Source organism: Eschrichtius robustus, chromosome 18, assembly GCF_028021215.1.
Source record: "Eschrichtius robustus isolate mEscRob2 chromosome 18, mEscRob2.pri, whole genome shotgun sequence".
Lineage (NCBI taxonomy): Eukaryota > Metazoa > Chordata > Mammalia > Artiodactyla > Eschrichtiidae > Eschrichtius > Eschrichtius robustus.
Window position 1 is genome coordinate 12,082,937 of NC_090841.1, and position 13,913 is coordinate 12,096,849.

The following is a 13,913-nucleotide window of genomic DNA, read 5'->3' on the forward strand; positions in this document are numbered from 1 at the left end:
TTTGATTTGCTGGGTGTTAAACCAATTCTTTCTAAGGACAGTGTTTATAAACCTTGTAATGAGACAGCCCTTTGAGACCTTACCTCTTTTTGCCTGTAATTTTGATAAATGAAAGTCTAATTCATAAAGGATATTGTGATTGAAAAGCACCTTTGGATCTCATACACTTTCATTTAGATAAATGTTTGGTGCAGTATCATAAAAATCAGGAAGTTTACTGAGCTGCAAACTGATAACACTTCAACAGGGACGATAAGTTCGGTGTGTTGGTAGGGATTAGTTTACTACATATCTTTTGAAGACATAATTGTTTTACTGCTTTAAAACTAGAGGGGGTAAAATTGAATATACATTTCTCAAATATAATATACATTTGAGAGCTCACATTCCTTTGACTAAATTTTCTTTATTGGAAGATTTTAATTTTATTTTATATTTTTAATAACACAAGGGTAATGTAAAGCCTTTTTTTAAAAAGACAAAGCAGAATGCACACAGTTGTGATACAAGGAAAAACTTGCTTTATTAAGCTGACTCATGCATAAAGGGCTTTATTGACTATTTCATGTAAAGAACCAAGTTCCCTTTCATGTGAATTCATAGATTCTTCAATAAGCGCTCAAACTGAAGGCAATTCACCAAGAATCTCTGAGATATCCTGGAATCTTCAGGTTAAGAGATATCCAGAGGTAACTTTTATGTCTCAGGTTATTCATTTATTCAGTATTTATGAGGACTTGCTGTGTCCCAGGCAGCGTGCTAATAACTGGGATTACAAAGACAGAAGGATGTTTCTAGCCATCAAGGAAGGAGCTTCCAGGCTGTGTGGAGATAACAAGCACACAAACGATTATAATACATATAACTACTCTAGTAGCAGGATTTACGAAGCATAAGGGATGGGACTTCCCTGGCGGTCCAGTGGTTACGACTCCGCACTTCCAATGCAGGGGGCACAGGTTCAATCCCTGGTTGGGGACTAAGATCCCACATGCCGCGCTGCACGGCCAGAAAAAACAGCATGTGGGAGAGTGCACACAAACCTGCCTTAAGAAATCAGAGTGGGGAACTCTGGGTGGGTAGACTTGAACTTCAGTTCAGCAAGTGTTCATGGCACACCTGCTGGGTACCAGGCACTGAGGCTGCAGAATGAGGCTATAGCCCAGTGGAGAAGACATACACATAACAGATAGCAGCCACTCAGTGTAGTTGAGTTCTGTGTAGACTGTGAAAGTATGGATTGGTTAGGAAAGGCACCTGAAGGAGGTGAGTTTTGAAGGTTGAGTAAGAATTAGCCGAACAAAGGAGGAAGGAAGGGACATACCATATTGAGGGAATACTTTTAGCACAGGTTAAGAGGTCTGAGAAACATGACATATTTTGGAAGCTGTAAATGGTCCAGCATTGTTCATGGGGGAGTAAGAAAAACTAAGACAAAACTGGTAATGAGAGCGTAAAAGGCCTTAATCAGTCATGCTAAGGGGTTTAGATTTGTATCCTAGAGTAGAAGCCTTGCACTGAGTGTTGTTGATTGGGAGGAGTTAACACACAATATTAAGCAGGAAAATATTCTCAACTTATTAGTGTTTAATAATAATACTCTGACAAAAGTATGGAGGGTGGTGTGAATAAGGGCGCTATTAAGGCCTTCTAAACTAGAATGATGATGGCTTGAGATGGGTCGAGTCCATCACCTTACAGGATGAATCCTGTGTCTGTGGCTTAATTAAGTGGGTAGATCAAAATAGGAGGAGGTGAAGAAGCAAAAGATAATCCGTTCAGTTAGGGAAACGTGGAACTAGGAATATCCAGCTGAAGATGTCTAGTAGAAATATGGCTATAAAGACCTCAAGAGAGATTTCTTGGTTATTAATCACTGGATTTGCCTCTTTGTTCTCAGATGATGCAAGCTCCGAGTTTCTCAAATTAAGTTACTACCCAAGAAGCAAACAACGTATAAAGATAGCTGTCCCCAGAAGATTACTGTTGTGCTGGCTTTATATCACCAAGAATCCAAATGAAATTAAGATAAGGTTCTGGAGCATTCAGTAATCAATCCTCAAGCTTTTATTCCAGAAATAAGAATCATCTGTGGGCCAGTGAAAGAAGACTACACATATAAGCCATTTAATTCCCCTCACCTTCCATGTAGCATTGATCTGTATGTCTCTGAAGTATTTATTGAAAGATATATTTAACAATGTATTACTTTATATTGTTAAGCTATATTTAAACCGTGCTCTCTAGATGCTATTGTCCAGTAAGAGCTAGGATGACAGACGGTACCTCTCAGCCAGTGACACTCTACAGTGCTGTCATGACATGCTGTGTTCCTCAACATGTGTTTTTTACTCCTCTCTGGGCTACCTTTGCATCAATTTGTTAATGTTTTAGCAAACAGAATTGGCTCTGAGTCACTAACAAAAAGAAATGTGAAAGCTGCAAAGAAAGAAGCGAACAGTCTGGTTTACAATGCAAGTTTTACCACAGCTAGATGCACGTCCAAGAAAATGGTTGAGCAAATATCCACAGGCAGTAAGGGACTGTGGGAAGTCCTGTACTGGTCCTAGGAGAATTGACCGGAAGTATTCATTGTTCACTGGAGAGGATTTTGGCCAAAGGCATGACAAGATTTGCAGAGTAATTGCATGTGTACACAATACCATAACATCCCCTAAAACTATGATACAAAAATACTGTGTAGCAGTGATTTATTAAGCTCCCATATTCAGGAATATATCCACTATACCAAATGAAATGTGAAGGTGTTTTTCTAGTTAATGCTGCTCCTTGAAGCCTATATCCTAATACTAACGCTAGAACACAGTAAATTACACCATTTTCTTCCAGGTTCAATTCCAACTTCAAGTGACATGAAATAAAGGTATTTCTTAGCTGTATACATATAATTTACTTGTAGCTCAGATAATTTTAGATTCAATGGCACCTGCCAAAGCAGATGTTTGAATGCAAATATTGAAATATTTGTTAAGCAGTCAAATCCATGAGAGATTTAAATGTGTTGTAATTTCTAACCTGCGCCTTGATTAACAAGTTAATACTAGGTCAACTCTTGCTATATTTCAATTTTTCTGAGTTATTTTTTGTGCGTTTGAATTTTGGCCTTTTGTACTATTTTTTATATCAAAATAAGGATATCACTTTAGAAAGCCATTATTTATTTCATCCATTGCTAAGGAAATAGCTGTTTTGAAGTACATTATATGTCTACATCATTCCTTACTCTGCCTTTCTGTAGTTTCCCAGTAACAACCATTTCTCCCTTCAGATGTGAATGCTTTCTTGTTTTCTTCATACTTATCTACTTTAAAAAATGATCTGATCAGTTGATTATCTAATTCACACCAAAGTATAATTGTGTAAAAGTGTTTAATTTTATGGATAAAACCAAGTTTGTGGTGAAGTCAGATTTTTGGTAGAAAGTGCAGTGATCTTAGAGTCCCAAGTCCTAGGTTCCCCAACAAGGCATGTAGCTTTCTCAGCCTGTTTCCTCATCTGCAACATAAGAGTAGGTGATTACACCCCTTGCCTTTCTCGTGGAGTTATTTAGACCAAACAAGATAAAGAAGGTAAAAATCTTCTATAATTGAAAGTAGTATGTAAATGCAGCATATATTTATAAGAAAGTAATGGATTTATAAGAAAGTAAATCACAATGACCTAAATTATTATGTTTTGGTTGTGATTAGGCACTGAAGAAGATGTAGTAAAGTCTAAGAAAACATTCCGAAGTCAAGCAATAGTGAATCAGAATGCAGAGACGGAGCTTATGCTGGAAGGAGATGACGATGCAGTCAGTCTGCTCCAAGAGAAGGAAATCGACAATCTTGCAGGTAAATTTTTAAATATTTTTTTATTTGTTGTAAGTAATAAATGCACACAAAGTTATTGAATTTAAAATCTGTCTCCTGATGAATAAGCTAGTGCCAGTGGTTGCAGCAATGCTCAATCATGTGAACGTTAATAATTTATCTCATTTCTAGTATTGAAAAGAGGAAAATACATATCAAACTAACGATAAGTGAATAGCATCTACTTTCTGTGTAGTGAAGAGCAACTTTTAATATAGGAGAAGTAATGGATAGCATAAACTGTTCCCATCTAACTGCCTGAATAATTGGGGGGCTGGCGGGGGGAACGGGATGGTAGACTTCACATATGACTAACATGTTAACAGCTGTGAAAAATAGCCACTTCGGGCAGGTGACCATTGAAATAGCCATTTCCTTCCTGCTGTCACTCTTGGGCATGTCCCTCCCCATCCCTGTTTTTTTTCTCTCTCCCCACACTGCTAATCCCCACTACCAGGAGACATACTTTCACCTGCCCAGCCTCAGTTTTCACTTTGTCCTGGTGCTCGTCTAAGGTCAATTCAGAGCAGCATCTACAATGGCCCAATGGGCTATATATACCTTAGTGTTGGCATATAACCGTTTTTGGTTTTTAAACCACTTTGGAGAATCTGATGAAAGCAGATTGTTTCATAAAGGTACACAGACAATCTTGTACACAGTATCAGAGGGTTCACTGACCCCTGGAAACCAGTCTGTGGAATCATATCCTAGATCTCAGGCTAAAAACTCCTGTTTTAGAGTCTCAAAAGTGGTTGAATCTTACCTCTATTCTATATTTTCACCCCATACAACATTGGAGTGGCAGATGACAATAGAGAAGTGAACTTACATTCATCATTATGTTTACAAAATAGCACTCCTGTTTCCAGAACTGAGCTGAAAATTACCTGGCATGCTTTAGGAAAGTCTCCAACAATATTTCTGCCAGTTAGAAATCTCTCATTTTACCAAAGAGAAGATGTTATTGTTAATTGTAAACTGGAGAGGAACGTTATTCTTCCTCTTCTAGAAAATGTTTAATAAGGTTATTCTAACACCAGCTCCTGGATATGCCTATGTTATTAGCAATTCTGTATCATGAAAACGATTTTTCCTATTTAAAATGAATCTTAAGTCTATGTACAAACGTTTGCCTTGAATTCCTGAGGAAATGTTCAAGTTTTAGTATTGTTGTTTTTGTGGGGTTTTTTAGTAGTTCAGAGATTTTTATCTGAGGCCATTTGGCAATTTGAGCAAATGAAGTCCATTATTTCTTTTTGCCACAGATTGTTTTCTCGTTTTCTGGTCTTATTCTTGATCCTAACGAACTAGAGAAAATTCACAAACACGATTTCTGACCTTTTGAGATAATGTGTTGCCTTTCCTCATTCACATATCCTCACAGATATGTGATATGTTCAGTAATTATACAGTTTAGTTTAGCATCTCTGGTCTTTAGTTCCCACTATAGGTAATTAGTTGATACAAATTTGGCTAGTACCTTGAAGTTTATTATGATAAGATCTGCCCACTAATACCAGAAGCAAAATCTGGTAATGATTAATGACTCCTTTATATTTCTCTCTTTTAATGGTAGCTTGAGTAATTATTAATATTAATTTATGCTTATAAACAAAATTTTCAAAATAACATTAAGTTAAAATATGTAAAGAGCAATGAAAGTAGGCTTGAAATAAATTGTTTAAAAATCGTATCTTAACCAACTGTCTCTATCAATACTCCTACAACTTCTGTCTTTTAAACAGATTTTTCTTTGAGCAATTTGCTCTTTTCCCTATCCACCAAGTCCTAACTCACACTCTTTCTGTGGAATCCTCGTGTCTGAAAAATCTTATAAACTGTCCTAAAATATTGATCTTCTGCTTAGTCTACAGTGTTCATGTTTAAATCAGCAGTGCACAAATGTGACCCTGAACTTTGAATGCAGTAGAAAAGAAGTAGGGGATGGATATTTTGTGAAGGGAGAAGTAACAGTCACAGAAATAGCCTGCATAATATATAGGTGTCTAACAGATTCATTCTGTAAATGCTGAAGCCTACTTACTAATCTGGACTGCCATGATAGTGACAATGTCACATAAAAATAATTTTGGAAGTTAATTATAAACCAGTGTTCTTAGGTTTTAAAAAAATCAGCTGTAAGTTTTAAACCACATAAATACGTGACTTTTTTTGTTGCTCTAACAAATGCTTATCCAAATAATTGTTATCTCTGTCTCAGAAGTCAACATTTGCTAAATAATAATGTCTTTTTAGGATCAGTTTCTGTTTATAAAAAGAAAAAAAAAGAGGAAGAAGTATAGGCAGCATGTCTTGCTAGGAATCAGGCAGTGTTTGAAGGGTTTCATGTGCAATAACCTATTTAATAGTCACAACAATCCTGAGAGGTAGATACTATTATTATTACCTTAATTTTACAAATGAGGATATAGAGGCCAAGACAAATTTAAGTAACTTGCATAAGGTTAACAAGTATATAAAATAATGTATTTCCTTAAAAATATGTAGTATATGGCACAAACTAAAATACACCAAATAGTGTCTTTACATAAATATGTGTATATACTTAAAGACTCTTAAAATGATGTAAAAACAAGATCCTCAGTTGATAACTCAATTTTTACACTGGCTCCAGTATACTTAGAAGTTTATGAATAAGCATAATAATTCATTTTAGTTTTATATATGTGTTCCCCAAAATCATCTAGTAAGTTAAAAAAATCTGACAGGGTATTTTCAGCACAATTGTATTTAAACATTGACCCTTTCTCAGGTTTTCTCCATTTTCTTTGGAATTTTCTAGTTTTAATAAAGATACAATGTCCACAAAGTTCTACAGTTTTAAATGTCATACAATTTTCTGTTTCACTTTTAGTTCCCTTTCTTCCCAAGCTGTTCATCTCAAGAGGCAAGTTAACTATGTGTGACTATTAATTACTCAATTTATTATGTATTGTTGCAAATGACTAATATGATTATAATATAGAACTATGCCAATCAGTTATTACATTAATAACACCTAACTTAATTTATTTTAATTGCTTTTTTAGTTTGTAGTGATTGACCAAAGTGAATTAGCACCTAAGATTTCATATGTAATTAAAAATTTCAACTTACTAATTATATTGTTTACTTAAAACATTGAAATTAATTTGTGTAATTCAACTGATTTTAATCTAAAATCTCAATTATTTATTTTAATTTGAAATTTAGCTTGGCAGGTTATTTCTTCAAGTAATTATTGAGTAACTAAAATTTAAAATTAACTCAAATTTGTGTGAATTGACAAGTGAATGGTTTAATTTAATTGATAGAAAGGCTTGTCTCCCACTAATAGAATGTATTTCATTTCTTTTAGAGTAGTAGTTCTGTCATATATGCGGGTAACAATAGAAATATTTTACATAATAGAATTAGAATTCATACGGATTCCTTTATTGTTACTTCCAAATGTTAGTAATTTTGCTAATTTAGAGAATTCTGAGTTAATGATGATGGTCCTTCATGCTTTATCAGTTCTGTAAGTTGTTAAAAATGTTTTGTTTATGTATATGTAAGCTGTTATTACCAACAATCCACCCATGTATTTAATGTCAAATAACTTAAACGATTTTCTACAAGCCCACACCACCAATGTCCAAACTTCTCTTTTTACCTGAAATATCCTTCACACATCTCTAATCTACACCCTCCCTTATCTCCTCCTATCAATATCTCTACCCTTTTTTATACCTATTTAAATAAAATACTTTGTGAAATATTCACTAGCCAATCTTATCACCCCATAACATTTTTTGGCAACAACTTTATTGAGATACAATTCACATACCATACAATTGACCCATTTAAAGTGCACAATGATTTTAATGATTTTTGTATATTCACAGTTATGCAACCATTGCCACAATTTTAGCACATTTCATCACCTCAAAAAGAAATCTCATATTCTTTGGCTATTCCCCCCAACTTTCCCATCCTTCCTCCACAGCCCTAGAGGACCACTAATCTACTTTCTGTCTCCATAGATTTGCCTATTCTGGACATTTCATATCAGTGGAATCATATAATATGCAGTCTTTTGTGACTGGCTTCTTTTAGTTAGCATGATGTTTTCAAGGTTCATCCATGTTGTAACATGTATGTCTTTTTTATGGCGAATAATATTCCATTGTGTGAATGTACCACATTTTGTTTATCCATTCTTTGTCATTTATCCATTCAAATGTTGATGGACATTTGGTTCGTTTCCACTTTTTGGCTGTTGTAACTAACAATGCTGCTATGAACTTTTATTTACAACATTTTATGTGAACATTAAGTTTTTATTTCTCTTGAGTATATGCCTAGGCATGGAATTGCTGGGTCAAATAATTACTCTATTTTTAACTTTTTGGGGAACTGCTAGGCTGTTTTCCAAAGTGGCTTCATTATTTTAATTCCCATCAGCAGTGTGGGAGGGTCCAGTTTCTCCACATTCTTCCCAATGATGGTTATTATCTATCTTTTTTATTGTAACTGCCCCCCAAATTTTGATTATATTAATCTTAAGACACTTATTACATAAAGTCTTGTTTTGTAGATGCTGTTCTATATGTTTTCTCCCTCCTTTTAGAGTGTAAATTCCTTAAGGCTATCAACTATATCCCATGTACCTTTGAACCATGAAGAAATCTAACAACATTACTTGCCCTTAAAATGTTCCCCTTGAAAAAAGTTCATTATAGGTAAACTGGAGAGCTGAGATAATTATCTAGTTAATTTATACCAAAACCAAGAGACAAAATAAAACTTTTGAGCTCTTGAAATTAAGTATTTGGGAGCTTGAATTATCAGATCATATGTTCATACTAATTAAATCATTCAAATAATGACTCAGCTCATTACTTGTCTTTTCCAGGGTATGAACATCTAAAGTTAAGCTAATCTTGGTTCTATCCCAATTTCTACTAATTATGTCATTTTAACTAAATGTCTCTTAAGGTCCCCATTTTTAACATCAAGATACTACTGTGACTCTTAATCAAAAAAATAATAACTCTCTCTATCACATGGAAAAAATGTCCTATAACCAATGGACTATAATGTTATTTTGAATATTTTAAAAAGAATAATTAGTATAGGGAACTAGCAACATGGGGAAGAATTGTTAGAGTGTAATGGTTGGAATTTTTGTGGGGGGTGTTTTCAAAATGGTAGATTTACAATCCTTTACACACACACACGCACACGCACACGCACACACACACACACGCGCATACATACTCTAACCAAAGTCAAGAATCTGAAACTTAGAAGAAATGCGTTATGTGAATTTAAGAATGAGAAAAATATAGAAATAAAGGAGGTCTACTAAGAGAAATAGAATGTAGTCAATGGGAGGTTCTCCTAAATGACAATCACTTTCCCCACGTGACTCACCTTTGAAGCTCATCACAGTTCCCATGCACTTTCACTGATGTTTAGAGGGCAGTACCTGTTCAGACTGTTTTTCTTATTGTTAACCAGTCAAATTCTTTGCATTTCGTACAATCTCTGTTCTACCAATTCAAACTAAAAGCAGGTATCAAATGATAGGGACGGAGGAGGAAACTTGCTTAGAATTTTTTTAAATTATGAAAGTTTCAGGCATACAACATTATAGTTCAACATCTCTATAAATACAAAGTGATCACCTTCACAATTCTAATTACCATCTATCACTGTACATTTGGCCCCCTGTGCTTATTTACTTAGAATTTTTTTAAGGTTGACCATTCCTACCTCCCTAAATCTCTATTTGACTGCATTTCACGTACTCATTTACTTACTCAGTAACAGTTTTTGAATACTTAGTGACTATGTAGAACTCTGGGGTTCGGAGACTGATAGGAAAAAAAAGTCAGCAGGAGAATCAGCTCTGCTACCCCTACTCAGCAACTCAAATAACCAGGAATTATGGTATAGAATATGCCTACCCTAATAAGTGAAAATAGACAATTAAGATGATCAGATAGATAATTTAGGCCTTGAAATGTTCTAACTTGAAATGTTCATCTACCAGAGGCAAAGTTGTTTATTTAAGGAGTGAATGTTACCTAAAAACTGAGCTAATAAGAAAGGAAGATAAAAGCAAAATATTAGGGCATACAAGAAGGAAGAACTCAAGAGTCTAGAAAATTATAATAATAAAATGAAAGGAACAACAGAATTCTAAAAACTAAGAGTTTTTCAGGGAAATGTGTTATTTAAAGAAGAAAAAGGAATATAAGCCAAAAGCACAGAAAGAATTTACTATAATTGTTTAATGGAATAAGAATGTAAATACTATAGATGAGAGCAAGGTCAGTTGTTTCATAGATGCAGATAAACTCTGACTCAGATCATGTCTGCTTGAGTCAGGCCTAACTGTTCCCCACAGTCCAATTCTAATATAATTAATGAAGATTCTTTTCCTGACAAAACTAGAATTTTTAAAAAATTCCTTAACATTTATACTTAAGATGTTTTCATTACAAAGTCTAACTAGACTGGAATCAACCTGATATTTGTATTTAGGGGAAAATATCTTTTAAACATTCTGGATTCTCTGAAATGCATTTTGCTCAGGATTTTCCCCTTAATTTTTAAACCCAAATGTGTTTTAAGGGAAATTTAATCCATATGTCCCTGACTCACTCACACTTAACTCATCAAAATGTTGTTTAGTAAAAGCTATTTGATGTTGAAAAAGCCTTATGAGTCTTTATAAGTCTTTTTTCTCTCTCTTTGAATTAGGAAGTTGCTTTGCAGTCATAAATAGTATACCCAAAGGGCTCATGTTCAGCTTCAAACAGAGAATTCGCAAAGCTCTTAGAGACAACATTAACACATGCCCATTTCTTAACAAAAGCTACTTAAAATACTTAAACTTCTAAGTTAATTTTTTAATTCAGCTGAAAAGTTGTGAAAATCAATAAAAGCTTCACCTTGAATATCTAGCCTTCTTAGCCTTTCTTCATTATTTTTACAATGTCTACAAGGCCATTTTAGAGTCTGCAAATATTTTACTGTATCCATCTTTCTGTATCTCCAAAAATGTATGTCCTCTCCAACCATGGATTCTGTAGTCTATAAAAACACTTTTAAGGTACTTTTAACTGTAACAACATCCCACTAACCACACTTTGTAAATTTAAAATATAATAAAAGGACATAATTCAACTATGTTTGTTAGACATCAACCATGATTCAGCTCACATATAAGTTCTTACATCTTTTTTTTATTTTAAGAATAAGCCATTCTTTGTTATGCTGCAAATCTTTCACAAACCACAGTGATGAGGTCTATTCTTTCTAATACAGTGTTCTAGTTGAAACCGGTTTTTATTTTTTACTGCTTTCTCTGTATGGAGAGTTTCCCACAAAGTAATCCCTCTACAGATTTATAGTTATACTTACTACCAACCTGGAAAGTAGTGGCAATGAACAATTCAACTCACTTATCAATAGACCATCTCTCTCCTATATGTAGGCAGCTAATATTTCAAATGTCGTGTTTTTTAAAGAGGATATGATGAGGATATTATTCACCTGTTGAAAACATATGGGTCACCATGTTTGTCACACTTGGAGGAAAAAAAGTGTGAGATAACAAAACTGTTTTCCTAATGCCGAACTGTGGGCGTTAGCAACTTGGAGACGAGGAAGAGGTGAGGTTTCATCACTGCCTCACTTCTGAGTGCTCTGCCCTCCCTCTGAAAGACTTTGGCACTAATTCACAAATAGGTAAAAAACTGACTTTGCCACTACATTTAGAGCAGTGCCATACAAAAGGACAAATTAGTCTGCATACTGAAAATATTTTATTTATTTAATTATTTTGTTTTGATGACTTAGCGCTATGGAGCCAGAGCAACAGCCTGCAAAGGTACCTCAACATAAACAGTCAGCACTAAGGACAAGTTTTACATGGAAATCCATTTATAAGTAGTTATTCCAGTAGAATCTGCTCCATCAGATCAATCATCAGTCCGATAAATATAAATCTAGAACTTTTTATCAGCAAATAAGAAGAGAAAGTCAGCCTCAGTTTGCTGGCTAAATATTGTTAAATATCTTCTTTCCAGATAAAATGTTTAGGCAGTTTTATTGATCAGAAGATGACAGATAGTAATGTTTTATGTGTTTTTTCCTCAAAGTTCTGTTTAATTTTTCCTTCATTTTAAGTCACTAACAGATGAAACAGCTAAATACAGTTGTAGTGCTATTTCAGTTCAATTTGTATCTAAAACAGGAATGTTAAGAACCAAATATCACAGAAAACTTCCTTTAAAAATAAATCTTGCATCTAAGATTGGGTTGTGTGGATAAGTCTTCATTTACCAGCAAGTTTTCGGGGTGGGGGGGGTGGAATAAGCTAGTTTAAAGTAGTAAAGAGTAAGTGTGGATGGGCAAATGATGCTGGCAGATAGCTTTACAACTCTATGAATTAGGTATTATACTTCATTCTAGGATGTGGAGACTTAGGGTCAAACATTGGGGTATTTATTTATGATCACATAACAAATATCAATACATGAGCCAAGAAGTGAGCCCACTTTTCTTTCTCCAAAAGCCCTTGTTCATTCTACTACATCAGTGTTTTGTTTTGGTTTTTTTTTAAAATCCTGAATTATAACCCATTGGTGTGTTTGTTAGCAAATCAATTACTTGGACTATTACCAGCATTATTTGTAAATGAAATAAAATGAAAAGAAAAGATTCAAATAGAAAATGTCAAAATTCATCACACACAATAAAGAAAAGAGCTGGAAGGACCTGTTGGGTCCTTATTCTCTGTTGCCAGATCCCAACTTGACTCAGGTTGGATGTGGTTATCCAAACAAAACAAATATAAAATATTGAATATCTACTGTGTGCCAGACATTATGCTGGATGCTTGAAGCAAAAAGACACATATGATTAAAGTTCCTGCTTTCAAGGAGTTTACAGTGTAGAGGAAGGACAGATAATGAAAAGAAAAAAAAAAAATCCTACATCTACAAAGGAAGCCACGATAACACAAAACAGGGCCCTTGACCGCCGCCATGTGGATTCTGAATGGGTGTTCCTTTTAGTTAATCATAAGTAAAAGATTTAGAAAGATTTGGAGTTGTTACAGATGACATGTAAACATAGTATGCTAAACTACCACCTTCTCTGTGAAACTACAGTAGGTCTAAATTATTCGGGTAGAAGTATGAGGCAGAAATCTCTGAAGGTTACTGGGGTGGGGGGCATTTTGTACCATGAGGTACCTGTATTTTATCCTAAAGGCTACAGTGAGACAATGAACGACTTTTAAGCATGAAAAGATCTAATTTATGTTTTTTAAAAAATTACTCAGGCCACTGTACAGATTATGGTTTTAGGATGTCCAGACTTGAGGCAGGAGGCTGTTGTCCAGATCAGAGGTGATGAGAGCCTAAACTAAATTGGGGTGGAAGAAAGAGGAGAGGAGGGCAACTTCTAACAACACTTAGGAGGTAAGATGTGAAGGACCATGATAATTGACCAGCTGTGAGGAGTAAGAACGAGGGGAATCTGTCCCGGGAGAAGAAATGATGTGGAAGCTGTTAAATGTGTTTGGGAATGTAAAGATGCAGGGTTTTAGGGGAGAGAAGAATGAAGATGACTGGTCAGATTGGTCTGTTGGGTATCCAAATTTTTCAAATGTATAGAATGGTTTGAAATTTGAGAACCAAGTTCGGCATGGAGCTCATAATTTAAACCTCTGAGATCACCCAAGGAAAGTGAGAATATAAAAACAGAAGAGTAGTAGCCCAAAGTCAGATCCCCTGTGGAACAACAAGGTTTAATTGGCCAACAAAGGACAGCTAGCTCCTCAGGGATACCGAGAAGGAAGTCAGGCAGAAAGAGAACAGGAGAGAAGACAGGCTTACCTTGGAGATATTGCAGGTTCGGTTCCAGACCACCACAAAGCAAGCATTGCAATGAATCGAGGCACATGAATTTTTTGTTTTCCCAGTGCATAGAAAAGTTATGTTTAATGTTTATATCATATTGTAGTCTGTTAAGCGT

The 13,913-nt window shown here is 34.8% G+C and overlaps 1 protein-coding gene across 3 annotated transcripts in view; it reads left to right on the forward strand.

The window, feature by feature from the left end:
• The window catches only part of NBEA (neurobeachin), a 607,091-nt gene that overhangs the window by 379,182 nt on the left and 213,996 nt on the right, over positions 1 to 13,913 (forward strand). For all 3 annotated transcript variants that reach the window (XM_068526405.1, XM_068526406.1, XM_068526407.1), the window contains exon 39: positions 3,711 to 3,854. In XM_068526405.1, the coding sequence (XP_068382506.1) occupies positions 3,711 to 3,854 (144 nt within the window). The remainder of the gene's footprint in view (positions 1 to 3,710; positions 3,855 to 13,913) is intronic.